Source organism: Lissotriton helveticus, chromosome 2_1, assembly GCF_964261635.1.
Source record: "Lissotriton helveticus chromosome 2_1, aLisHel1.1, whole genome shotgun sequence".
NCBI classification, from domain to species: domain Eukaryota; kingdom Metazoa; phylum Chordata; class Amphibia; order Caudata; family Salamandridae; genus Lissotriton; species Lissotriton helveticus.
The window spans coordinates 1,315,437,350-1,315,463,738 of NC_136059.1; the positions used below are offsets into that span (position 1 = coordinate 1,315,437,350).

At 43.9% G+C, this 26,389-nt stretch overlaps 1 protein-coding gene across 1 annotated transcript in view; it reads left to right on the top strand.

Annotated features, from left to right (window-relative positions):
* Nucleotides 1-26,389, top strand: part of ELP1 (elongator acetyltransferase complex subunit 1) — an 861,256-nt gene that overhangs the window by 629,726 nt on the left and 205,141 nt on the right. Inside the window, exons 29-30 of the mRNA XM_078676240.1 lie at nt 22,361-22,422; nt 23,266-23,328. Of these exons, the coding sequence (XP_078532366.1) occupies nt 22,361-22,422; nt 23,266-23,328 (125 nt within the window). The remainder of the gene's footprint in view (nt 1-22,360; nt 22,423-23,265; nt 23,329-26,389) is intronic.

The following is a 26,389-nucleotide window of genomic DNA, read 5'->3' on the forward strand; positions in this document are numbered from 1 at the left end:
GATCCTTTCTCTTGACGAAACCTAAGTCGATGGGTTTCCTCGTCTACCCCCAACCTATCGAGGATATACTGTTTCACGACCGCATAAGCAGTTGTTCCATCCCGGTTCACTGTCTGATAAGCTGCCTGGGCCTCACCAATTAACAAAGGCGCCAAATAGAAGGGCCATCTATCCCCAGGCCAGGAACTGGCTCTTGCCGCTATTTCGAAATTCAAAAAGAAAGCAAGCGGGTCCTCGCCTGGACTGAATTTCTGTAGCGGTACAACAGTGCCTGGAGGTGGAGCTGAAGCCCTTCCCTGTCCTAACACAGTCATTAGTTGTGTTTGTCCCTCCGCCAATTTTAGAAGGTTATCGGACTGGGTCTGAATGGCTTGGGTAAACGCAGACCTGTCTGCTTCCATTTGGGTTAACAGATTCTCCATTCTGTATCGGATGGCGTGGTTCACTGATGGATCCGAGTCACGGCACCACTTGTGGGAAGGGGGGTCGGGTGAATGAGAGTCGCCACGAGTTGGAGTCTATCTTTAACCGGTTCTTTTATTCGTTTTGACAATACCAGGTTAGTCTCAAAAAGGGGATCAAGAACAGAATATCCAGAGGGTACAAAACACAAGCGTGGAGTCTCTCCGTTGGGGAACTTCCTGTCAGAACACCTAATGCGACCTCCCCAGGAACAGACGCTAGTCCCCAACACCCCCTGACCAAACACAGATGACTGTGATTAAAAACACTCGTCTCCTGAATTCAACCAGAGGGGAAAGGGGAAGTGGAAGACAAACAAGAGAGACTTCACTGTTGATGGTACCGACCAGAACTCGTCTTTCTTCGAATTTATTTCTCCTGGAAGTACCTGCAACAAAGACAATAATGTAACTCTATTCTAAACTAGTAAATTCTGACACAGTATTAATCTTTAGATATTTATCTCATTACCTTAGTCACCAATGAACTTAGCCCCTCTCTAACGTTTGCCTGAGCTAGTTTTTGATCAGTTGAAAAGAGCTTCAGTTCCCGCTCAAGAACCGAAGATGAATGGAAAATAATGTTCTTTGAAAGTTTTCGTGTAATTTAGATCTTGAGCAGTTTTTGAATACAATTCTGACATGAACTAAGAACAGTCTCTGAGTAAGACTCCAAGTCTCTTATGTGCTTCGGAGAAATAAGTAGTCTTGAAAACAAATTCTTTGAAACAGTCACTTACAGTCTTGTTAAGTTTGTGAGGCGCCTTTGAAACAGTCACAAAAGATGGCTCCTCACTGAATGCTGAGGTGACGCTATATTTTACGAGTAACGGAATTCCTTACTTGGTTCTTAAGAATGGAAACCCTCTCTTCACAGAAGGTGTTCCTCCAAAAGAATACTCATCTCTATATCCTCGACTCCTTCTACTCTCGAACTTGACAGAAGACAGTTCTCTGAAGGCAAATGACTCTGAAGATGAATTCGTGAAAGAAACAAATTACCACACGCAACGGTGGGATACACAAGAAATAGCTCTGAATACTTTCCTAGAAAACTGTTGCTCTGAACTCTGAAGAAACGCATTCAAAATCATGCGCTCTGAGGAAACGCTGCTCTCTCCGTCGATCTTTTCAGTTGAAGTGCGCAGTTACCAGAGCGCGCATGCGCTGAATAGATGTTACTGGTCTCGCGCTCCAGAAGACTAGAGCGAGAACTTTTGCCTTCGCACAATGGCATAGTGGGAGCAAATGAAGACAGACTCAACACCCAGAGAAAGGTTTTCAGAGTGGTCTTCCAGGTAGGAACTTGCCGCAACCAGTGTGGGTATTTATTGAATGATCTCGGGTCTTTGCAAATTCGTTTCTTGACCTTGCCGAATGTAGGACTAAGCACTGGGGTCATGACAGTACTCCCCACCAAAAGGCGTCCCTTCATTCTTGGCTTGTGTGGATTTGACTGATGAAATTCTCGCACAAGTCTAGGAGCATGAACATTGTCAAATGGCTCCCAAGAGTTCTCTTCAGAACCAAAACCCTTCCAACTGATCAAATAATGTAATTTACCTTTTCTGATTTTTGAATCTAGAATTTTATGTACCTCATACTCATCTACAGAATCTACTTCAATAGGTTTTGGTGTGGATTGCATTCTTAAGTGCTGTGGACTTTTCTTTACCAAAGATACATGAAAGACTGGGTGGACTCTCAAGTATGATGGCAAGTGAATTTTAACTGAGACAGGGTTGATCATTTTAACTACCTTAAATGTCCCGATGAATCTGGGTTGAAACTTGCGATTCTCTTTTAACCTAAGGTGTTTGGTGGATAGCCAAACCTTATCTCCTGCTCTAAAGGGAGAATTTTTTCTTCTCTTCTTATCTGCTTGTGCCTTATAACTTTTCTTGGCTTTTTCAAGATTTTCTTTGGCTTGACTTATAGATTCTTGCATCTTTTCTACAAAACTCTCAACTGCTGGGACTGGTGCCTCTTCCCTACTTAAAGTCAAACTAGGATGTCTACCATAGTTCAAATAAAAGGGGGGAAAACCTGTAGAGGAGTGTTGAGCATTATTGTAGGCAAATTCAGCTGACCAAACTAAATCCGACCATCCCTCCTCCTGATTCATTAAATAAAGTCGTAAATATTGTTCAAGCTCTTGATTGACTCTCTCGGTTTGCCCATCAGTTTCTGGATGGAAACTGGTTGAGAAACGAGCATCTATTCCCAATCTTTTGGTGAAGGCTTTCCAAAAATCGGAAACAAATTGTGACCCTCGATCTGTTACTATGACTTGTGGAATGCCATGCAGTCTGACGATATGCTGAGTAAATATTTGAGCTAACTGGGAAGCTGAAGGGATACCTTTTAAGGCTACAAAATGGGCCATTTTAGAGAAAGTGTCCACCATCACTAATATTGTATTCAACCCTTGACTAACTGGGAGATCCACAATAAGGTCCATGGACACCGTATGCCAAGGATGAGGGGGGGTTGGCAAAGGCATTAACTGTCCCAGAGGAGCCCTTCGATCAGATTTGCCTCTCAAGCATCGCTCGCAGGTGGTAACATACTGCCGTATCTGTGATCTCATCTCCGGCCACCAAAAATTTCTCTCAATCAACTCTGTGGTTTTCTGAATTCCCTTGTGACCAGCTAAGGTTCCATCATGGCAAGATTTCAAGGCCTTTTCCTGTAATTCTTTCGTGGGAAGGTATAAACTATTCTGATGGTAAGGCAACCCTTTCCGGATTTCTCTAACAGAATCTTCTTCGGACCACACTTTCATCTCTTCAGAAGATAGAGCCTTCTGAATCCCTTCAGAGAAATCTGTCGTAATGGAGATTGCAACTATCTTCTCTTCTGGAATTATAGATTGATCTTTAGGATTGACATCTCTGGAATTGATTCTGGAAAGCGCATCTGCTTTAACATTACTGGTGCCTGGTCTGAATGTGATAACAAAATTGTAATCTGCGAAAAACAAAGACCAGCGAAGCTGACGAGCTGTCAACGTTCTTGCTGATTTTAAGAATTGTAGATTTCGGTGATCAGTATATACAGTAACCTTGTGAGCTGCGCCAAGTAAATAATGCCTCCACTCAAGAAAGGCCGCCTTAACGGCTAACAATTCTTTATCTGAGATGGAATAGTTGCATTCTGGAGGAGTTAATTTCCGTGAGTAAAAGGCCACTGGGTGCAACTGTCCTGTATTGGGATGGCGTTGAGATAAAATCCCTCCTATAGCCACATCTGAGGCGTCAGCTTGAACAAAAAATGGTTCTTCAGGTCTGGGATGCAACAGAATTGGAGCCTGGGTGAAAGATCTCTTTAAAAATTGGAAGGCTGTTTCCGCTTCCTCATCCCACTCAAACTTGACTCCTTTTCTCAATAGACGCGTGATGGGACTGACCTTATGAGAGAAGTCTGGAATGAATCTCCGATAAAAATTGGAGAAACCAATAAAGCTCTGAATTTCTTTCACACACGAAGGGGAAGGCCAATCTTGCACTGCCTTGACCTTGGAAAGATCCATGCTGACTCCTTTGGGAGACAATACAAATCCAAGAAACTCCACTTCATCCACATGGAAGGCACATTTCTCCAATTTTACAAAAAGATGATTTTCAAGTAATCGAATTAGAATTGATCTGACATGGGAAATGTGTTCATGAACATTTTTAGAAAAGATTAATATGTCATCAATGTAGACCACAGCAATTCTGTCCAGAAATTCTCGCAGGATATCGTTTACAAAATGTTGAAAAGCTGCTGGGGCATTACATAAACCGTATGGCATCACTTGATACTCGAATAATCCATGTCGTGTTCGAAAAGCAGTTTTCCATTCATCACCAGCAGCAATTCTAATCAAATGATATGCCCCACGCAAATCTAATTTGGTGTAAATTTTGGCATCTTTTACTTGGTCCAGGAGCACTGAAATAAGAGGAAGGGGATATCTATTTTTTACTGTCACGTGATTGAGCGCTCTATAATCAATACAGTTTCTCAATTCACCATTCTTTTTTGGGATGAAAAATAAAGGTGAAGAAACGGGCGACTTGGATGGACGAATGAATCCATTCTCTAAATATTGCTCCAGATATGTCTTTAAATACGTGTTCTCATCTTCTGTTAATGCATAGATGCGGCTACACGGAAGCACTGCTCCCGGTTCTATTTCTATTTTGCAATCGTACGGACGATGTGGAGGAAGTTTCTCTGCCTCTCTCTTATCAAAAACTGCAGATAAATCTCGATATTCCGCTGGAATCTCTTGAGTTTCAATTGAACAAATCAGAGCTGGATGATCGGCCAACTTTCGCGCTGGGGAGTCTTCCTCTATCGAAGGGGAATCACAAAAACAATTTTCTTTACAAAAAATTGAATCCATAATGACTGTTCTCTTCTCCCAATCAATGCGTGGATTGTGCTCAGTTAACCATGGAAGACCTAATATAAGCTGAAACTGTGGAGCATCAATGAGATTAAAAATTAAAGTCTCTGTGTGACCCTTCAACCCAGTTAATTGAATCTTCTCTGTTTCATGAGTGATTGGGCCAGATGATAAAGTTGTTCCGTCTACTGCTCTCACCGACTCTACTACTTTCTTCCGTATGAATTGGATTCCAATCCGTTGAGCATACTTAATGTCACAAAAATTGCCTGTTGCTCCTGAATCAATCATCACGGTGACCTCACTGAGCTTGTAATTCCGAAACTCGATAGTGAATGAGACTACTAAATGAGGAGCAGATGATTGAAGAGTATTAATTATCTGTTGAGGACTTGAAGCTGACTTTGGTTCTGCTTCCACCTGTGCAGCTCCGACTACAGGTGAAGCCGATCTTTTACCTGCTGTGACATCTTTGGCTTCTTTGGACAATCTTTTACAAAATGGCCCGATAATCCACAATACAAACACAATTGCCCCGCTCTTCTTCTCTCTTTTTCTTCTTTGGATAAAGGCCCTCTTATCGACCCAATTTGCATGGGCTCCTCTGACTGAGAACTTTCGTTAACCTTTTGACTCTCAGTTTTCATACGATCGAATCGAGGTGGAGGAAAACGAAAATCTCTTCTCTTTTCACTCTTACGTTCGTGGAGCCTATGATCCATTTGCAATACCAAATCAATAAGCTCGGATACTTCTGTGGGTCTTTTTGGAATTTGCGCTAGAGCGTCTTTAAGTTCATCTTTTAAACCTCGATAAAAGATGGCAGCTCTCTTAGCTTCCGGCCATTGAGTTTCAACAATCAATTTATTGAATTGGGCTAGATGTGCCACCAAATCTCTATTGCCTTGTCTTAGATCCAGTAATTCATTGTCTGTAGCTTGTGACGCTGAACGTCTATCAAAGATTCTCAAAAACTCCACTTTAAATTCCTCAAACTTGTACAAAATGGGGTCGTCCTTTGTGACTAGAGACATAGACCACGCAGCTGCGTCACCAGTCAGATACGACAGAATGAAAGCCACCTTTGATTGATCCTTAGCAAATATTACTGGCCTACACAAAAAGTGTAGAGAACATTGCGTGAGAAAGATTTGAGCTTTCTGGGGATCCCCACTAAATCTCTCTGGAGAGGCTAATGGAATGATGGGCGAGACTGCATGAATTACTTGGGTAGAGATATCAGAGGGAGATGAACTACTAATTTGACTTGTCGAAGGCTTAAAACTTGGACCTGCTTCTAACAATCCATCTAATTTTAATTTTATTTGTAAATTTTCTTGACTAGTCCTTTCTATCTCTGCCCTGAGATTTTTATTGTCTTCCAATGAATTATTTAATTGTTTTTGCATACTATCTAGAACTGTGGCCAATGCCTTTACATCTAAGCCTTCTGCCATGTCTGCTCGGGGAGAGGTCTGTGCACCTCAGAAAGAGGCCTCTTGGCACTTCAATCTGTCAGAACACCTAATGCGACCTCCCCAGGAACAGACGCTAGTCCCCAACACCCCCTGACCAAACACAGATGACTGTGATTAAAAACACTCGTCTCCTGAATTCAACCAGAGGGGAAAGGGGAAGTGGAAGACAAACAAGAGAGACTTCACTGTTGATGGTACCGACCAGAACTCGTCTTTCTTCGAATTTATTTCTCCTGGAAGTACCTGCAACAAAGACAATAATGTAACTCTATTCTAAACTAGTAAATTCTGACACAGTATTAATCTTTAGATATTTATCTCATTACCTTAGTCACCAATGAACTTAGCCCCTCTCTAACGTTTGCCTGAGCTAGTTTTTGATCAGTTGAAAAGAGCTTCAGTTCCCGCTCAAGAACCGAAGATGAATGGAAAATAATGTTCTTTGAAAGTTTTCGTGTAATTTAGATCTTGAGCAGTTTTTGAATACAATTCTGACATGAACTAAGAACAGTCTCTGAGTAAGACTCCAAGTCTCTTATGTGCTTCGGAGAAATAAGTAGTCTTGAAAACAAATTCTTTGAAACAGTCACTTACAGTCTTGTTAAGTTTGCGAGGCGCCTTTGAAACAGTCACAAAAGATGGCTCCTCACTGAATGCTGAGGTGACGCTATATTTTACGAGTAACGGAATTCCTTACTTGGTTCTTAAGAATGGAAACCCTCTCTTCACAGAAGGTGTTCCTCCAAAAGAATACTCATCTCTATATCCTCGACTCCTTCTACTCTCGAACTTGACAGAAGACAGTTCTCTGAAGGCAAATGACTCTGAAGATGAATTCGTGAAAGAAACAAATTACCACACGCAACGGTGGGATACACAAGAAATAGCTCTGAATACTTTCCTAGAAAACTGTTGCTCTGAACTCTGAAGAAACGCATTCAAAATCATCCGCTCTGAGGAAACGCTGCTCTCTCCGTCGATCTTTTCAGTTGAAGTGCGCAGTTACCAGAGCGCGCATGCGCTGAATAGATGTTACTGGTCTCGCGCTCCAGAAGACTAGAGCGAGAACTTTTGCCTTCGCACAATGGCATAGTGGGAGCAAATGAAGACAGACTCAACACCCAGAGAAAGGTTTTCAGAGTGGTCTTCCAGGTAGGAACTTGCCGCAACCAGTGTGGGTATTTATTGAATGATCTCGGGTCTTTGCAAATTCGTTTCTTGACCTTGCCGAATGTAGGACTAAGCACTGGGGTCATGACAGTACTCCCCACCAAAAGGCGTCCCTTCATTCTTGGCTTGTGTGGATTTGACTGATGAAATTCTCGCACAAGTCTAGGAGCATGAACATTGTCAAATGGCTCCCAAGAGTTCTCTTCAGAACCAAAACCCTTCCAACTGATCAAATAATGTAATTTACCTTTTCTGATTTTTGAATCTAGAATTTTATGTACCTCATACTCATCTACAGAATCTACTTCAATAGGTTTTGGTGTGGATTGCATTCTTAAGTGCTGTGGACTTTTCTTTACCAAAGATACATGAAAGACTGGGTGGACTCTCAAGTATGATGGCAAGTGAATTTTAACTGAGACAGGGTTGATCATTTTAACTACCTTAAATGTCCCGATGAATCTGGGTTGAAACTTGCGATTCTCTTTTAACCTAAGGTGTTTGGTGGATAGCCAAACCTTATCTCCTGCTCTAAAGGGAGAATTTTTTCTTCTCTTCTTATCTGCTTGTGCCTTATAACTTTTCTTGGCTTTTTCAAGATTTTCTTTGGCTTGACTTATAGATTCTTGCATCTTTTCTACAAAACTCTCAACTGCTGGGACTGGTGCCTCTTCCCTACTTAAAGTCAAACTAGGATGTCTACCATAGTTCAAATAAAAGGGGGGAAAACCTGTAGAGGAGTGTTGAGCATTATTGTAGGCAAATTCAGCTGACCAAACTAAATCCGACCATCCCTCCTCCTGATTCATTAAATAAAGTCGTAAATATTGTTCAAGCTCTTGATTGACTCTCTCGGTTTGCCCATCAGTTTCTGGATGGAAACTGGTTGAGAAACGAGCATCTATTCCCAATCTTTTGGTGAAGGCTTTCCAAAAATCGGAAACAAATTGTGACCCTCGATCTGTTACTATGACTTGTGGAATGCCATGCAGTCTGACGATATGCTGAGTAAATATTTGAGCTAACTGGGAAGCTGAAGGGATACCTTTTAAGGCTACAAAATGGGCCATTTTAGAGAAAGTGTCCACCATCACTAATATTGTATTCAACCCTTGACTAACTGGGAGATCCACAATAAGGTCCATGGACACCGTATGCCAAGGATGAGGGGGGGTTGGCAAAGGCATTAACTGTCCCAGAGGAGCCCTTCGATCAGATTTGCCTCTCAAGCATCGCTCGCAGGTGGTAACATACTGCCGTATCTGTGATCTCATCTCCGGCCACCAAAAATTTCTCTCAATCAACTCTGTGGTTTTCTGAATTCCCTTGTGACCAGCTAAGGTTCCATCATGGCAAGATTTCAAGGCCTTTTCCTGTAATTCTTTCGTGGGAAGGTATAAACTATTCTGATGGTAAGGCAACCCTTTCCGGATTTCTCTAACAGAATCTTCTTCGGACCACACTTTCATCTCTTCAGAAGATAGAGCCTTCTGAATCCCTTCAGAGAAATCTGTCGTAATGGAGATTGCAACTATCTTCTCTTCTGGAATTATAGATTGATCTTTAGGATTGACATCTCTGGAATTGATTCTGGAAAGCGCATCTGCTTTAACATTACTGGTGCCTGGTCTGAATGTGATAACAAAATTGTAATCTGCGAAAAACAAAGACCAGCGAAGCTGACGAGCTGTCAACGTTCTTGCTGATTTTAAGAATTGTAGATTTCGGTGATCAGTATATACAGTAACCTTGTGAGCTGCGCCAAGTAAATAATGCCTCCACTCAAGAAAGGCCGCCTTAACGGCTAACAATTCTTTATCTGAGATGGAATAGTTGCATTCTGGAGGAGTTAATTTCCGTGAGTAAAAGGCCACTGGGTGCAACTGTCCTGTATTGGGATGGCGTTGAGATAAAATCCCTCCTATAGCCACATCTGAGGCGTCAGCTTGAACAAAAAATGGTTCTTCAGGTCTGGGATGCAACAGAATTGGAGCCTGGGTGAAAGATCTCTTTAAAAATTGGAAGGCTGTTTCCGCTTCCTCATCCCACTCAAACTTGACTCCTTTTCTCAATAGACGCGTGATGGGACTGACCTTATGAGAGAAGTCTGGAATGAATCTCCGATAAAAATTGGAGAAACCAATAAAGCTCTGAATTTCTTTCACACACGAAGGGGAAGGCCAATCTTGCACTGCCTTGATCTTGGAAAGATCCATGCTGACTCCTTTGGGAGACAATACAAATCCAAGAAACTCCACTTCATCCACATGGAAGGCACATTTCTCCAATTTTACAAAAAGATGATTTTCAAGTAATCGAATTAGAATTGATCTGACATGGGAAATGTGTTCATGAACATTTTTAGAAAAGATTAATATGTCATCAATGTAGACCACAGCAATTCTGTCCAGAAATTCTCGCAGGATATCGTTTACAAAATGTTGAAAAGCTGCTGGGGCATTACATAAACCGTATGGCATCACTTGATACTCGAATAATCCATGTCGTGTTCGAAAAGCAGTTTTCCATTCATCACCAGCAGCAATTCTAATCAAATGATATGCCCCACGCAAATCTAATTTGGTGTAAATTTTGGCATCTTTTACTTGGTCCAGGAGCACTGAAATAAGAGGAAGGGGATATCTATTTTTTACTGTCACGTGATTGAGCGCTCTATAATCAATACAGTTTCTCAATTCACCATTCTTTTTTGGGATGAAAAATAAAGGTGAAGAAACGGGCGACTTGGATGGACGAATGAATCCATTCTCTAAATATTGCTCCAGATATGTCTTTAAATACGTGTTCTCATCTTCTGTTAATGCATAGATGCGGCTACACGGAAGCACTGCTCCCGGTTCTATTTCTATTTTGCAATCGTACGGACGATGTGGAGGAAGTTTCTCTGCCTCTCTCTTATCAAAAACTGCAGATAAATCTCGATATTCCGCTGGAATCTCTTGAGTTTCAATTGAACAAATCAGAGCTGGATGATCGGCCAACTTTCGCGCTGGGGAGTCTTCCTCTATCGAAGGGGAATCACAAAAACAATTTTCTTTACAAAAAATTGAATCCATAATGACTGTTCTCTTCTCCCAATCAATGCGTGGATTGTGCTCAGTTAACCATGGAAGACCTAATATAAGCTGAAACTGTGGAGCATCAATGAGATTAAAAATTAAAGTCTCTGTGTGACCCTTCAACCCAGTTAATTGAATCTTCTCTGTTTCATGAGTGATTGGGCCAGATGATAAAGTTGTTCCGTCTACTGCTCTCACCGACTCTACTACTTTCTTCCGTATGAATTGGATTCCAATCCGTTGAGCATACTTAATGTCACAAAAATTGCCTGTTGCTCCTGAATCAATCATCACGGTGACCTCACTGAGCTTGTAATTCCGAAACTCGATAGTGAATGAGACTACTAAATGAGGAGCAGATGATTGAAGAGTATTAATTATCTGTTGAGGACTTGAAGCTGACTTTGGTTCTGCTTCCACCTGTGCAGCTCCGACTACAGGTGAAGCCGATCTTTTACCTGCTGTGACATCTTTGGCTTCTTTGGACAATCTTTTACAAAATGGCCCGATAATCCACAATACAAACACAATTGCCCCGCTCTTCTTCTCTCTTTTTCTTCTTTGGATAAAGGCCCTCTTATCGACCCAATTTGCATGGGCTCCTCTGACTGAGAACTTTCGTTAACCTTTTGACTCTCAGTTTTCATACGATCGAATCGAGGTGGAGGAAAACGAAAATCTCTTCTCTTTTCACTCTTACGTTCGTGGAGCCTATGATCCATTTGCAATACCAAATCAATAAGCTCGGATACTTCTGTGGGTCTTTTTGGAATTTGCGCTAGAGCGTCTTTAAGTTCATCTTTTAAACCTCGATAAAAGATGGCAGCTCTCTTAGCTTCCGGCCATTGAGTTTCAACAATCAATTTATTGAATTGGGCTAGATGTGCCACCAAATCTCTATTGCCTTGTCTTAGATCCAGTAATTCATTGTCTGTAGCTTGTGACGCTGAACGTCTATCAAAGATTCTCAAAAACTCCACTTTAAATTCCTCTAACTTGTACAAAATGGGGTCGTCCTTTGTGACTAGAGACATAGACCACGCAGCTGCGTCACCAGTCAGATACGACAGAATGAAAGCCACCTTTGATTGATCCTTAGCAAATATTACTGGCCTACACAAAAAGTGTAGAGAACATTGCGTGAGAAAGATTTGAGCTTTCTGGGGATCCCCACTAAATCTCTCTGAAGAGGCTAATGGAATGATGGGCGAGACTGCATGAATTACTTGGGTAGAGATATCAGAGGGAGATGAACTACTAATTTGACTTGTCGAAGGCTTAAAACTTGGACCTGCTTCTAACAATCCATCTAATTTTAATTTTATTTGTAAATTTTCTTGACTAGTCCTTTCTATCTCTGCCCTGAGATTTTTATTGTCTTCCAATGAATTATTTAATTGTTTTTGCATACTATCTAGAACTGTGGCCAATGCCTTTACATCTAAGCCTTCTGCCATGTCTGCTCGGGGAGAGGTCTGTGCACCTCAGAAAGAGGCCTCTTGGCACTTCAATCTGTCAGAACACCTAATGCGACCTCCCCAGGAACAGACGCTAGTCCCCAACACCCCCTGACCAAACACAGATGACTGTGATTAAAAACACTCGTCTCCTGAATTCAACCAGAGGGGAAAGGGGAAGTGGAAGACAAACAAGAGAGACTTCACTGTTGATGGTACCGACCAGAACTCGTCTTTCTTCGAATTTATTTCTCCTGGAAGTACCTGCAACAAAGACAATAATGTAACTCTATTCTAAACTAGTAAATTCTGACACAGTATTAATCTTTAGATATTTATCTCATTACCTTAGTCACCAATGAACTTAGCCCCTCTCTAACGTTTGCCTGAGCTAGTTTTTGATCAGTTGAAAAGAGCTTCAGTTCCCGCTCAAGAACCGAAGATGAATGGAAAATAATGTTCTTTGAAAGTTTTCGTGTAATTTAGATCTTGAGCAGTTTTTGAATACAATTCTCACATGAACTAAGAACAGTCTCTGAGTAAGACTCCAAGTCTCTTATGTGCTTCGGAGAAATAAGTAGTCTTGAAAACAAATTCTTTGAAACAGTCACTTACAGTCTTGTTAAGTTTGCGAGGCGCCTTTGAAACAGTCACAAAAGATGGCTCCTCACTGAATGCTGAGGTGACGCTATATTTTACTAGTAACGGAATTCCTTACTTGGTTCTGAAGAATGGAAACCCTCTCTTCACAGAAGGTGTTCCTCCAAAAGAATACTCATCTCTATATCCTCGACTCCTTCTACTCTCGAACTTGACAGAAGAAAGTTCTCTGAAGGCAAATGACTCTGAAGATGAATTCGTGAAAGAAACAAATTACCACACGCAACGGTGGGATACACAAGAAATAGCTCTGAATACTTTCCTAGAAAACTGTTGCTCTGAACTCTGAAGAAACGCATTCAAAATCATGCGCTCTGAGGAAACGCTGCTCTCTCCGTCGATCTTTTCAGTTGAAGTGCGCAGTTACCAGAGCGCGCATGCGCTGAATAGATGTTACTGGTCTCGCGCTCCAGAAGACTAGAGCGAGAACTTTTGCCTTCGCACAATGGCATAGTGGGAGCAAATGAAGACAGACTCAACACCCAGAGAAAGGTTTTCAGAGTGGTCTTCCAGGTAGGAACTTGCCGCAACCAGTGTGGGTATTTATTGAATGATCTCGGGTCTTTGCAAATTCGTTTCTTGACCTTGCCGAATGTAGGACTAAGCACTGGGGTCATGACACTTCCGGGGTCTTCTCTTCCTGTCTTGACTCAACCAGAGGTGGCCGCTGGTCCGGAGAGACGCTCGGGAAAAGAAAAGAGCCACATTAGGGACTGAGTTCGATATGTACAAGAGGAGAGAGAGGGTAGGGTAGTGAGGGATCACCAGGTTGCTACCACCATCTATAGCGGTCTATGAGTGAAGGCGGACGGCAAGGTACGGCGATAGTGACCACCCTCAGGCTACCCTGTCCCACCCCGTGAGTTAAACAATCCCTGAAAACGCCCTCGTACCTTGTGGAGCCACACTTCTCCCTTGGAAGTGTGGCGGGGCGGCTCGTGGAAACGTTGGCCTCCTGGCTTGTCGAGTCTCTGCTCCAGGGGTCCCAAAAGCGGTTCCACGACACTTCCTCCTTCTTCCTCCGTGGCGGCGTCTTCCTCGTGCTTCGGCTGGCGTCCCACAGGTTCCGCGCTGAGAGAACAAGACGGAGCTTCCTTAAACGCTCCTAGCTCCCCCGATTGGACAGTGGCAGATGACGTCCGGGCACCTGAGTGGTCGATTGCAGTAGATGCCGGAGAACACGCCCCCAGCGTCACAGAGGCTGGATACAGATACGGATGTACTGGAGGTAGAGCCGGGGAAACCCAGGAAACGTCGCAAGGATCCTGCGGACGGGGTGGAAAGGAAGAAACGTTAGCAGGGACACCCCGTCTGTCCAAGTCAGGGAGCTCATCCAGGTCAGGGAGCTCGGCTTCGTGACACAATGATAAAAGCACTTTGACTAGAGACAGGGAGTCAGCTAGCAAAGTGCTTTTTCAACGGGCCAAGAGTGCAGTGCTCTGACCTCTGGTCAGTTTATTGGTGTAGATGAGTTCTTTGCCTCATACCTTTTGGACTGCGGACATTCTAATATGACCAACTGTGGCCCTACCTATCACACACAAAATTGATGGCACAGAACTATTTTACTAAACTGTAGCATAAATTCTCCACCTGATGGATGTCTTGAAGGGCAAGACTGTAGAAGTGTCCCAAGATTATAATCAGAGAGTAATATATGCTAAATTAAAATAGGTACGGATCTTTTTCTAAACAGGCAGGAAAGGATTGCTATTAACAGACTTCACATACTAACAAGGAAGATTTCTCATTAAATGATGATATTTTGGCTCCTCCCAAACCTTAAGTTTTAAGAGCATGGCTAGCCTGCTTGCTGTCCTCGTCCCAAACTAATATTAGAGGATTTGCTCACCAAATTCTATTTTACACTCCAATATGTTACAGCTACGGAGGAGGGAGCCTCTTTGCAGTGGTGGTGTGCAGGGTGGCTGAGGTCCTAATGTCTTGGCAGAGGTGCTACAGCCGGAAGTCACCCCCTCAGAACCCTTACTCCTATTCAATGAAGCTGTTATGGATGTCCTGCTTGGGGCCTGATCCAACCCTGCACAGGGGCTCCTGGGAATAGGACGATTGCCCTCCCCTATCTTAGTGGTCCAAGCCTCCTCATCGTTCCCTACCACCCCACCGGCTGGACACCTTTGATAAGAGAATGTTTTCTTCCACGAGCCTGGCAACTGCGTTTGTTGAACACTGCATGCCGGTTGGGCGATTATTCTTATATACTATGGAAAGTGTTGCCTATTATCTCAGAGGAGGCCTGTGCCATACTCCCTCAAGCTGTAGCCTTGCGGCGCCACCCCAGGCAGAGAACGTCTGGTTTTTCAGAGTATGTCCATGCTTCCCTCATGGACATGCCCTTTGATGGCTCTCGCCTCTTTGTGGACAAGTCGGATTCAGCGCTGGAGTGCTTCAAGGACAGCAGTGCTACGGCCAGGTCTATGGCCCCTCATCTATCCCAATCCACCTTCTGCCACTTTCGTGGCTATGGAAGGGGTCTCCAACCTGACGTACACCTCATTAAAAGTTCACTTGGTAGCAAAAGTAGCCTAGACACTTCTTCACAACACTGGTTATCAAAAGGTTTCTAGAAAGAACAAAAATAATAACTCCACCCAGATTGGCTTCGACCCCAATGTGCAACCTCATTCTAGGCTAATACAACTAATGAGGCCTCCCTTTGAGCTGCTACATAAGGCAGAACTATGGTTCCTGACCTTGAAGACCACCTTCCTAATCGCAATCACATCACTGCAAGTGGTAAACGAACTGCAACACTAACCACCAAAGAAGCCTACATGCAAATACACAAGGACAGAGTAACCATGAGGACCAACCCACACTTCCTCCAAAAAAGATCACATCACAGTTTCCCGTGAACCAAGCAACACAGTTGCTAGCTTCTTCCAACAACCAAGAACACAAGCTGAGAGAACTCTGCACATGCTAGATATGAGCAGGGTTGTGACGAACTACCTAGAAAGGATAAAGGAGCTCAGAAAGGGAAGCTAGCTCTTCGTATCAAAATCAAACAAAGGCTTGCCTTTAATGAAGGGCACCAGTGCAAGGTGGATAGTACAAACAATCCAATTGTGCTATTAGAGGGCAGACACGCCCTTGGAGACAAGACCCAACGTGCATTCCACTAGGAAGAATGAAGTCACCCTGGCCTTCCTAGCAAGCTTGCCCATAAGCATAGATGTATGGCAACCACATGGTTATCAGTCCACACCTTCAGAAGACACTATTTCGTAGACATCCAAATAAACATAGGCACAAGTTGCTCTGAGAGTACCGAAACATCTGTTTGCAAGTTCAACCTCTGTCTAACACTGCCCCAAGAGTGACATGAGATACTGCTATGAAATCAATGCACAGCATGTGAAACCTGAAAAGGATTCGTGCTACAAAACTAAGTGTTTACCCACCAGCAGGAGTAGTTTTGCAGCTTGAAGAGCTTTCTGGATTCAAATGCGACCTGCCACTTCCCTAGGTAATGAGGTAAGGACAAGAGGAGTCACCAAGGGGAAAAGGAATCTGAAGATGTCGACCAGGTGCAGAGGCCTACTGGGCGTAGGTGTGACATCATAGGAGAACAGACATAGCACCACATGGCTACAGACCATGTCAGAGAGGAGAAAAAGAAAAAAGACAGAAAAAAGGATTCTAGAAGACCCGGACCCAACCTATAATAAGGCACAGCATGTGAATCCAGAAACTTCTTCAAGCTGCAAAATTACTTCTACTGGTAAGTAGCCTTTTCTTTACTTACCTTCAGTTTCTTTTTGGTGGATACTTTATCTAACCGCAGATTCCTCACCACTCATCCACCTCCCTGTTCTATGGTATGGTTTTTTCTATCTAGAAAGATCCCCATTTAAGAATCTGCATGCTTGTTCAGTTAATCAGCCTATGGGATCCGGAGCAGAGGGAGCTGAAGAGATGAAAGAAACTGACATCAGCACCCATGGTTGGCACTTACATGCGGTTCCATTTGCCACTTTCAAAGCTACTGGTGCATAGGAGCACTGTTTTTTATTTTTCTGGATCCAGTCTGGTGCCTGTGGGAAATACACAAGTTGAGGAATTTGCATTTAGAGAAAGTCTCCACCAGAAAGAGTGTTTCTAAAGTTAAGTAACTTATTTGTTTGTGCAGGAGTCTAAATTACCAGTTGGGTGGTATTTACTTCATTCAGTATTTACCCGGTGAGTTAATTACCTCACCCTGTGGTAAATTTCAACAGGGGGAACGTGAGTTTAACTTGAGAAAAGTGTATCATATTTACTTTATCATGCAGATATTGGTGCAGTAATCACCAATAAATGCAGGGTATTCCCAAGAACCCCATAATGAGTGCTATTTATTACCCAAGATAAAGAACATACCTTAGGGAATTGTTATTTATCTGGTTCTATAAAAAGCACCTGGATTCTGACACGCTTGGAATCAGGGCCTAAGTAGCACCAACCCAGAGCCAACTGGAGGGGGCATGGGAGCACGGTTGGGTGGAGCAGTGATTGGGCCAAGGCACAATGCTGTGGCTCTCCAAGGCAGGTAGACACACCTTTTCAGCAGCACCATGTCTCTCCCTACACAGATAGGGTCCCCTCCAGTTTCATCCTGGGATGTGTGTGTTTCACTGTGCATATTCACTGTCCGACCTTACACCCATGTGTGTCAGTTAGACCTGGCACCATTGACGTGGGTCTCCGTTCCATTTTTTTGCTGTTGCCTCTTATGTTTTTGCTGGTTTTAGATGCTTTTGGGCACTGTGCCACTGCTATTCAGTGCCACAGTGCAAGTGCTCCCTATGGTAAATTGATGTATGGATTTGTGACTCCATGATTTGCTTGTTTGGTTTACTTGTCAGACCCTAGTACAGTGCACTGCGTGTGCCCAGGGCTTGTAAATCAAATGCTGCTAGTGAGCTTGCAGCACTGATTGTGGCACCCACCGGAGCAACTTGTAAAGTGTGTCTCAGGCCTGCCATTGCAGATCCTGTGTGCAGTCTGGTACTGCCATGTTGTTTTGGCAAGTGCACCCCTTGCCAGTCCCTAAACCTTCCCTTTTCTACATATTAGTCACCCCTAAGGTAGGCCCAAGGGCAGGGTACATTGTAGGTAAAAGGTAGGACATGCCCTGATGTGTGTGGCATGTCCTGATAGTGAATTACAGCCATTTTCGTTTTTTACTATTGTAAGGTTACCTGTTCCCCATAGGCTAGAATGGGCAGTTTGATTATAACATCTTAAAATCCTAACTGACTTAGGGAACTAGGTAGAAATTCGAGTTTAGTATGCCTGAACTCAGAATGATAAAATGCATCTTTTAATGAAATTGGTCTTAACATTCTGGGTTTGAAAATACCACTTTTAGAAAGTAGGTATTTTCTTGCCTAACTATCCAAGCCTGCCTCTGCTAGGTTGTGTATTCCTTATCTGGCTATTGAGTGACAGTGGCTGGGGGATTCCAGGAGACAGGGTGAGTCAGCACAGGGCTGAATAGACCCATCTGCCTGTAGAGTGGTAGGAAGGGAGCACCTGGACTTGAATAGGCTGGGCCTGCCTTCCACAATACTGGCTCCACCTCCTGTGGTGCGTCTGATGTCCCTGGCCCACAGAGAAGGAGTCCTGTAAACAAAGTGCTCCAGGACTGCACAGAACTGGTTTTGACTAGGCACACACACTCTCTACCTTCAGAGACAAAGGATTTTGGTGTATAAAAGAGGGGACCCAGACCCCAGAACTTTAGATCACTTCTGGGAATCAAGACGAACCTTTGCTGAGGAGAAGAACCGGGAAACTGAAGGAGGAGACTACCCCTATGCTGCGTGTTGTTGGGGTTGGCCTGCAGTGGTTGTTTCAATGCCAAAGAAAGGAGAAAAAGGACTGAGTGTGCTTTCATCATCTTGAGGAAGATCTCCAAGGGCTTGAACTTGAGCTTGCCTCCTGCCTGAAGTCTCAGGGATACAAGACTTCACCCCTTCTGCTTCCCTGCAGCTAGAACTGCGGTTTTAGCTGCTGCAGTAGGAAATTGCAACACCGACACTGGTGAGCGCAACCGTCTTCTGCACCGAAGCCGTGAGCGCTGCTCTGAATTGTACCGTAGACCCGACGCCGGCTGCTGTGCCGCATCAACGCCAGCGAGCGACGCCGTAACCTGCCCGAAGCCGTGAGCGCTGCTCTGACTTGTGCCGTGGTCCCGACGCCTGCTGCTGGGCCGCATCAACTCCGAAGCTGACATCGACATCGTGGAACCGATCCTCGACGTGGGTGACCGAGAATCCATCGACAGCACGAAATTGTAAGGAACCGTGGTTTCGGCGCCATCGTGACATCACCTCCCTGACGCAGTAAGGAGCCATTGTCTCACCTCCCCTGCACTGCAGTAAGGAACCTAGTCTACACCTCCCCTTGGGTCGTAAGGAACAGACGCAGCGCAGCTTCAACAAAGTCGCACCTCCTCCAACGCTGTGAGCTGTCTTTGTTTTTCATCGCTTTTCCAAGGTACTGTTCTTTGGGGGTCTGTTTGACTCCTGGCTGGACGTAGCGCACCTCGTGGTCGGCGCCGTACTTTGGGATTTCTTCTGTCACGACATCGAGATAACTCACATTGAAGTTATCTGTTGCTAGAGACTGATTTTAAGTGAACAACCTATTTTTAAGCACATCTTGAGTACAGTATTGTGGATTTTTGACGTTTAGTCTTGTGTTAAGTCTATATAAAATACTTATTTTTATAATACAACCTGTGTGGTGCCCAGCTGTAGTGTTGTCACTGTATTACTGTATGTGTTCACAAATGCTTTACACATGCATCTGAGATAAGCCTGCCTGCTCGTGCCAAGCTACCAAGGGGGTGAGCAGGGGTTACTGTAGGAGTGAAACCCCTTACCCTGACTAGACGCAGCTGTCCCTACTTGGTCAAAGGTACCTACCTGTGCCAACCAGAGACCCCCAAATCTAACAGTGTCCTTGCACACATGGGTTCTTTCCTCTCTCATTATGCCTTATGTGGGTCCTACAATAAGTAAATATTCTGACTTCACTTTTTATGTGCTCTGCATCTTTTCATGATGTGCCTGTGTGTCCTTGCACACACTTTGGTCGTTTCACTATGTCTCCGGTTGTGTCCTTGCACATGTAAGGGCTCTGCCCTGCATTCATGTGGGCTCTGCGCTGCCTTAGCATGAGTGTGTGTGCCCCACACATTTATGTCTTCTCTCTGCTACCTCTGCATATTTTCCTTCACACATAGCTCTGTCATGTCTTTGCCATTCACCTTTGTGTGTCCTTGCACAAAAAAGGGGCATTGTCTCTCACTGTGTGGCTGTGTCTCAGCACACACAGAGATCTTGCCCTCGTGTGGCTCTGAACACTTAGGTGTCATGTCTTGTCAGGCTGTGTCGGCATTCACTCATTTGATTCTTGCAAAGAGCAGGACCATGCTTGTTTGTTTAAGAAGGCCTTGTGTATATTTATATTCGTGGGAATGGAGGTAATGTTTATCTGTGTCCTTGTGAGTGTTCTTGCTCACAGGGCATAGTGTTTGCCTATCTCACAATGTGTGCCCCTGCACATAGAGCCCACAGCCTAGCCTCAGTCTGCCTTTCCATTAAGTGCTTGTCTGTCCCTGCACAGAGTAGGGTGTATACTATGTCTGGTCTGTCTGAAGAGGATGAAGGAGTCACAGTGGAGAGCTGCAACAGCCTTAATTGTTTTTGTGCCGAGCCAGTATTTGAGTTCCTAAACATTTGTAATTGTATTTGTATATATATAGCGCTTACTACCCCAGACAAGGAGTTAAAGCGCATTTTGGCTAGTAGCGCGCTACTCCAGAATCCAAAAAGGATTAGTGGTGAATTAGTATACTAAAATATGAAATTAATTCGAGCAGTTGACATGTGAGTCTGTTATTTGGGTTGAAAAGGATAGTTGAGGGATAGAAGAGGGATTCATTTGCATTTATATAGCACTTGGTACCCCTGATGAGTTATCAAAGTGCTTTTCAAAGAGTAGCACGCTACTTCGGCACCCAAATAGGATTGGGGTGAATTAGTATAGGGCAATGTGAAATTAATTTGCGCGGTGGACATGTGAGTCTGTTAGTTGGATCAGAAAGGATAGTGGAGGGAAAGAAGAATGAAGGGTCTTTTCACAATGTCCCAGATGTCAAAGGTCGGTGCATTGAGCCTCGTAGTGGTGCTGCAGCAGCAGATCGACTGAACAGGTGGATCCCAAGGAAGCTTGCTCCATTCCACTGGCGTGTTTATTGTAGGACTGAACAAGCCGCCTGCAATATGATACCTGGGACTGTAAGAAGGATGAAGCATAGGTTATGGCCATGCATCTTTAAACCTGACGTGAATGGAACGGAGGCAGGCCCCAAGCAGACAAATTATGATTCAGGAGTCTGGAGCAGTCCGCGGGTGGCAGAAGAGTCGAGCTGTTGCTTCTGAAACACACACACGATTAGTAGCCATCAGTCCATCCTTAAGACACAGAAGGCTTGAAGGCTGCTGAAGGGTACAAGTGGTTGGTTGTCACCTTTGTGTAACAGGAAGGCATGCTGGCACACAGCACCAATTTAAAATTGGTCCAGTATGGCCTACTGCAGCGTTCTCCAAAGTTGGAGGGCTGGATACATGCCAGATTTTTTGCATATCCCCATTTAGATAAATGTAGGTATCTTAAAAATCTGGCACGGATCTGGCCCACCATGACCGACTTAGGAGAACCCTGGCTTACTGCTACAGGCACAGTCGGACTCCCAACTTTTCACCGACATACCCGACTTTTCACGTTAGCCACCCAACTCTGAAAATAATTTGGGGGGGGGGGGGGGGTGGTCCAACCCATATCTCGCCCCTCAAGGCTAGACACCCTTGGCATTTGGCAAACACAGTTTTTGGCATTACTGGTGGCAGGCTCCTGAGAAAATCATTGAGCCCTACGTTTTTTAAACATGAAGCATTTCGTAGGTTAGTTTTCAGAGATCCTGCATCAGGTAAACGGTTATTTTAAGACTATAGGTCAACATGAAGACTATAATGGAGAACTATCGATACAGAGAGAAGAGGTGGTCTGGTGTTTTGGGATGTTGACTCTAGAAATGTATGTCTGAAGATTTAACTTTGCCTTCGCTACTTTACCAAGTTATGTGGTCCTCAGAAAAGTCTAATTTCCCCCGTTCATTATTTCCCATAAATTGCAAAATTTGGGGTACTTGGAAACCGGCACAAAATATAAAGAAACGTACTTTTCAGATAAGAATATTTTAGTCTTCTTCAAATACCACTGTGTTTCAAATCGTTCGTTGGTGACTCTGTGCAATGTATTGCAGATAGTCCCTGACTCTGTTGCCACTCCGAAAATGTGCGGTCTGTTTGACACAAAAGCTGAGCAACTGGAAGAAATTGCTGGGGCAGAGCACGCTATTTTTGTAGGGGTTGCTACGAGTGCACCGTGCTGCCCAAGTTGAGTATTATTCAAATTGTCAATCGGCACTGAAGGCTGATTATCCTCCATAAATGTTTTACAATGAGTAACCTTGACTTATTTCACTTACTTGCCTTTTTTCTTTAAGACTAGGAATGTTGTGCATTTCACCTGCCCCCAGAATAATTCAGCCAACTTATCTTTACACTTTTCCTCTTTGCAGGAAAGCTGGTAGAGCATAGGAAACATGCAGAAGCCTCTTTACTTCTAGAGCAGTATGCCCAGGTAATGTAATTGAGTCCCTTTCTGCTTGAATTTGTATTATATTTCTGAAAACCTGGTGCAGTGCGGTGTGATTTTAGAACATGTGACATGCATATTGGCCTTCTCAACTGAAATGAACTTTAATCAGCTGTGCTAAAGGCACCTTCATTGTCCTTTGATGAATATTTGTCTTTGTTAACAAGTACAAGTTTCAGCATATATAAAAACAAATGTGTTGCTCTCCTGAACGTAGCTTCCTTCCTTTCAAAATACCAGCCCTGACATCGAAGTACTTTCTTTGTGAAACATTAGTCTACCAGTCAGCAGATACTAAGACAATTGGATATTCACTATATGCACTTCTGTACTGTGAACTCACTGGGGCACCACACAAATGCTACTGGCCACATAACCGGTATATTATTGTAAAATATAGCATTCATTCTCACTATGTAGAGTTATTCCTACAGATGAGCAAAGTGGGTTTAGGACTAAGATAATAGAAGTCACCACAACAGGTAAATAGCTTTGTCAGAGTCATCCGCAAACAACTACTTAACGCTCACCATGTAAGGGAGAGATTTTGTATTTGTAGATGGCCATTTACAGTCCATTTTGTTTTGCTGCACATTATTTTCATATTAAACAATTGCATTTTCAATAGTCAACACATATTAAAGCTCGGAATTAATAAAAAACGAAATATTACTGTTTATTTCAAATAGAGAACACATAAAAATTGTGATGCCTTTAGTAGAATATTGGTAGCTGAAGTCGGTTTGTCAGTCTCTCATATGAGAGTTTTTTGGAATCTAATATCTGATTTTCTAATATCTAGTAATTGTTGTATTAAATATTTTGCAGGATTATGAAGATGCAATCCTATTGTTGTTAGAAGGATCCATTTGGGAAGAAGCCTTGAGACTGGTATGCCAATCTTATCAAAATATTTTTTGCCACATAAGTATTGAAGGTTTTATGAGTATGGGTAAATTTTTGAGGTTGTGGTACATACGCAGTTTCATTTGGTCAAACATATTTTTCAGAGAAACAAGTGTGCTTAGCTCTGCAAATCGAGAACATCCTATTATAATTCATTGCATTCTAGTGCTTCCTTTTCCATGCCTCTCACACCTTTCCTAATGTTGAGACACAGATTAAACAGAGTCAGAAGGTTAATGAAGTTTTCTAATAGATACTTCTTCCTGTAGATTACACATTCAAGGGCCAACACAAGGAGGACGAGTGGGGTACTATGCATGTGCTGTATAATCTATTTACAACTGTAGGAAATTACCATCTTTTGTGGTGTTACTTCCAGTGACGGCTGGTACGGGACGGGGGGGCGGGTGGTGAAAAAGAAAAAAAAACGTACCTTTGCACACCGCTATCTCCCCTCTGTCGTCTCCCCTCACGGAAGCAGGAAGCACACAGGCTCCCCTAAGTCAATCACAACGCTGATGTCACCAGCATGACAGTAGCATCATGATTGGTCTGAGCACCGTGGTTCGGCACTCAGACAGGAACTGCGAGCCTGTACATCGTCACCCAGGATGTGCATTACAGCCTGGTGGAGAACATGGTAGTTCGCATGACTGTTTGGCGGCCCAAGACGGCCGGCCAAACAATCATGCGCACCTTAATGCTCATATTTTTCCTCCCCCTGCTGGCTGTGATGACAGAAGAATAATATGATAACGTGTTATTATCATTTTATTTTTTTCACTGCTGAAAAGCAGTGGGGCGACGCTCCTCTCCCTTAGCTAGTGGAGCAGCCGCCGCTGATTACCTCGGATGTTTACCCTGTCTGTTTTTTGCTGGCTATAGAATTGTGTATTTTACCCCTGTTAACCAGTAGTAAAATTGGGGGCACATGTATGACCGTTTTTAGCAGTTGCAAACTGAGAATCGGGCCGTTTGCGACTGCTAAAATGACCTATTTTGCAAATTGGTAGCCTATTACCTACTCAAAATAGGGTTTGCGAGTAACTATTAGGAATGGCATTCCAAGAACGTTCCTTCTTAATTGGAAGTTGCTAGGGTGTGTACGAATGTATCCAAGAGAGACTTATAGCTGCAGATTCCTTACCTTTGAATTTCCCAGGCATGAGGCTGGATCCGGAATCTTTTGCCGAGCAATACTTCTTGCGCGCGACGTCGGATGGCTACATTCGGCTCCGCGTGACGGTGTTAGTAGCATCGGTTAGGATGTTGGGGTGCCCATATTGGCATCACCCAGTCACACGGATGTCAGTTCTTTTCTTTCCGCACCAGTTAAGAGCCGATCCGGGAAGAGCTACCCCCGCCGCTTTTTGGCAGGCTTTTTCTCGACTTTGTTGACATTTTTGGAATCGACTTTGTGTGCGAGGGATGTATTCGAGAAAGACAGGTTTCAAGCCATGCTGGACTTGTACCCACATGATGTCCGTTACCGATCCCCACCGCGTATGTCTTTGGTGTCTCGAGCGCAACCACAATAGGAAGTCGTGTTCAGACTTTCAGGAGATGGCTCCGCAGACCTTGAGGGAGCAAGGGATGAAGTTACTCGCGGCCCGGCACTCGACACCGTCAAGCGAGACTCTGAGGAGTTCACAGTCCCATTCGAAGAAGAGGAGGTCACGGGATCGCTCCTGGAGCCCTAAGTCCTCTTCCTCCCATTCAAGGTCCTAGGCACACTGGGAGACACTAGGAGTGTCTACTCATACCCTCTCTCTCTTGTTGCTGATATACTGAGTTTAGAGCAGCGTGCAGCTGCAAGAGTAATGAGTTTATTTGTTTTGTCTTTTTGAGTTACAGTCGAGTTGAAAATCCGCCTCCTATGATGGAGGAACAGGGCCTCTCTTTCTCAAGGGAGGAAGTGGATGCTATACTGGGAGATGATTCCCTTTTCTCTGACCCTCTGTTAGCACATGCCATCTCACAGACAGGGGATTGGGAAAAACTAGGGGAGCTAAAACGTAGTAGAATAAGGGCTATATTGCATGGAACCATGATTAAGGAATACCTAACTAATAATTCCGCTCCTAAAGGGCTATTAGTAACTAATGCCCCGAGAATATTCCTGGAAGATGCTGTCTTCCGGAAAGATTGGGCACAGATTGCTTGGCATTGTACAAGGGATTGGGGCATTCTAATTATAAAAACAGCACTCAGACTTTCGGAAGCACTCATGGTTGAGATACAGACCACAGAGGCCCACTTTAAAGTGACCATCACTGGGTATAAAAAGAGACTGGACGAGTTGAACAAAGAACAAAACGAGTTCAGAGAGAATCTAGCCCAGTCGAAATCTCAAAAATTACAAAAGGATCTGAAGAGATGGTCCTATGCCAAAGCTTATCCCTACTCTACACCTGATTTTGTCCCTTCCACGAATGCTGGATACAACTCAGATTCCTCGGTAGATTCCAACAACAGTGGGTCTAGCTCAGATAGTACTGGGAAAAGGGGAAGAGGTAGGGGCAGAGGTAGAGGGAGGGGACGGGGCCTTTCAACAATTTGCAACAGATTCGCACCCCTCTATTTGGAATGTACCATTCAATCAACAGGGGGTGGGCCCTTATAATCAGAACCCTTTCCAACCTTTCCCACCAATGATGGGCTGGAACCCACATTTCATGCCATACCCACCGATGAACCAACAAGGATACCCGCTTCCTTTTCAGGACAGAGGCAGGCGGGGCAACCGGTGGAGGCAAAAAGGAAACAATCAAGTGCACTGGGGACAACCAGAGAGCACAGGGGACCAGTCCAAGACGACATCGGGGGACCAGAGACCGGGCCCCAGCAATGTGAAAGTCTAGTGGTGAATCTTTCATCCCATGAACTCTCGATGGCAGAAAATACCATTCTAGAGAAAGGATTGGGGTTTATTCCTACACCCCGACTTGATCGGTTCAAACTCCATTGTGAGTTAAGTCAGTTCTTTAGAAAACTGCGACTGAAGAACTTTTTTGAGTCCGTTGGAACAGAACAAGCAACAGGATTA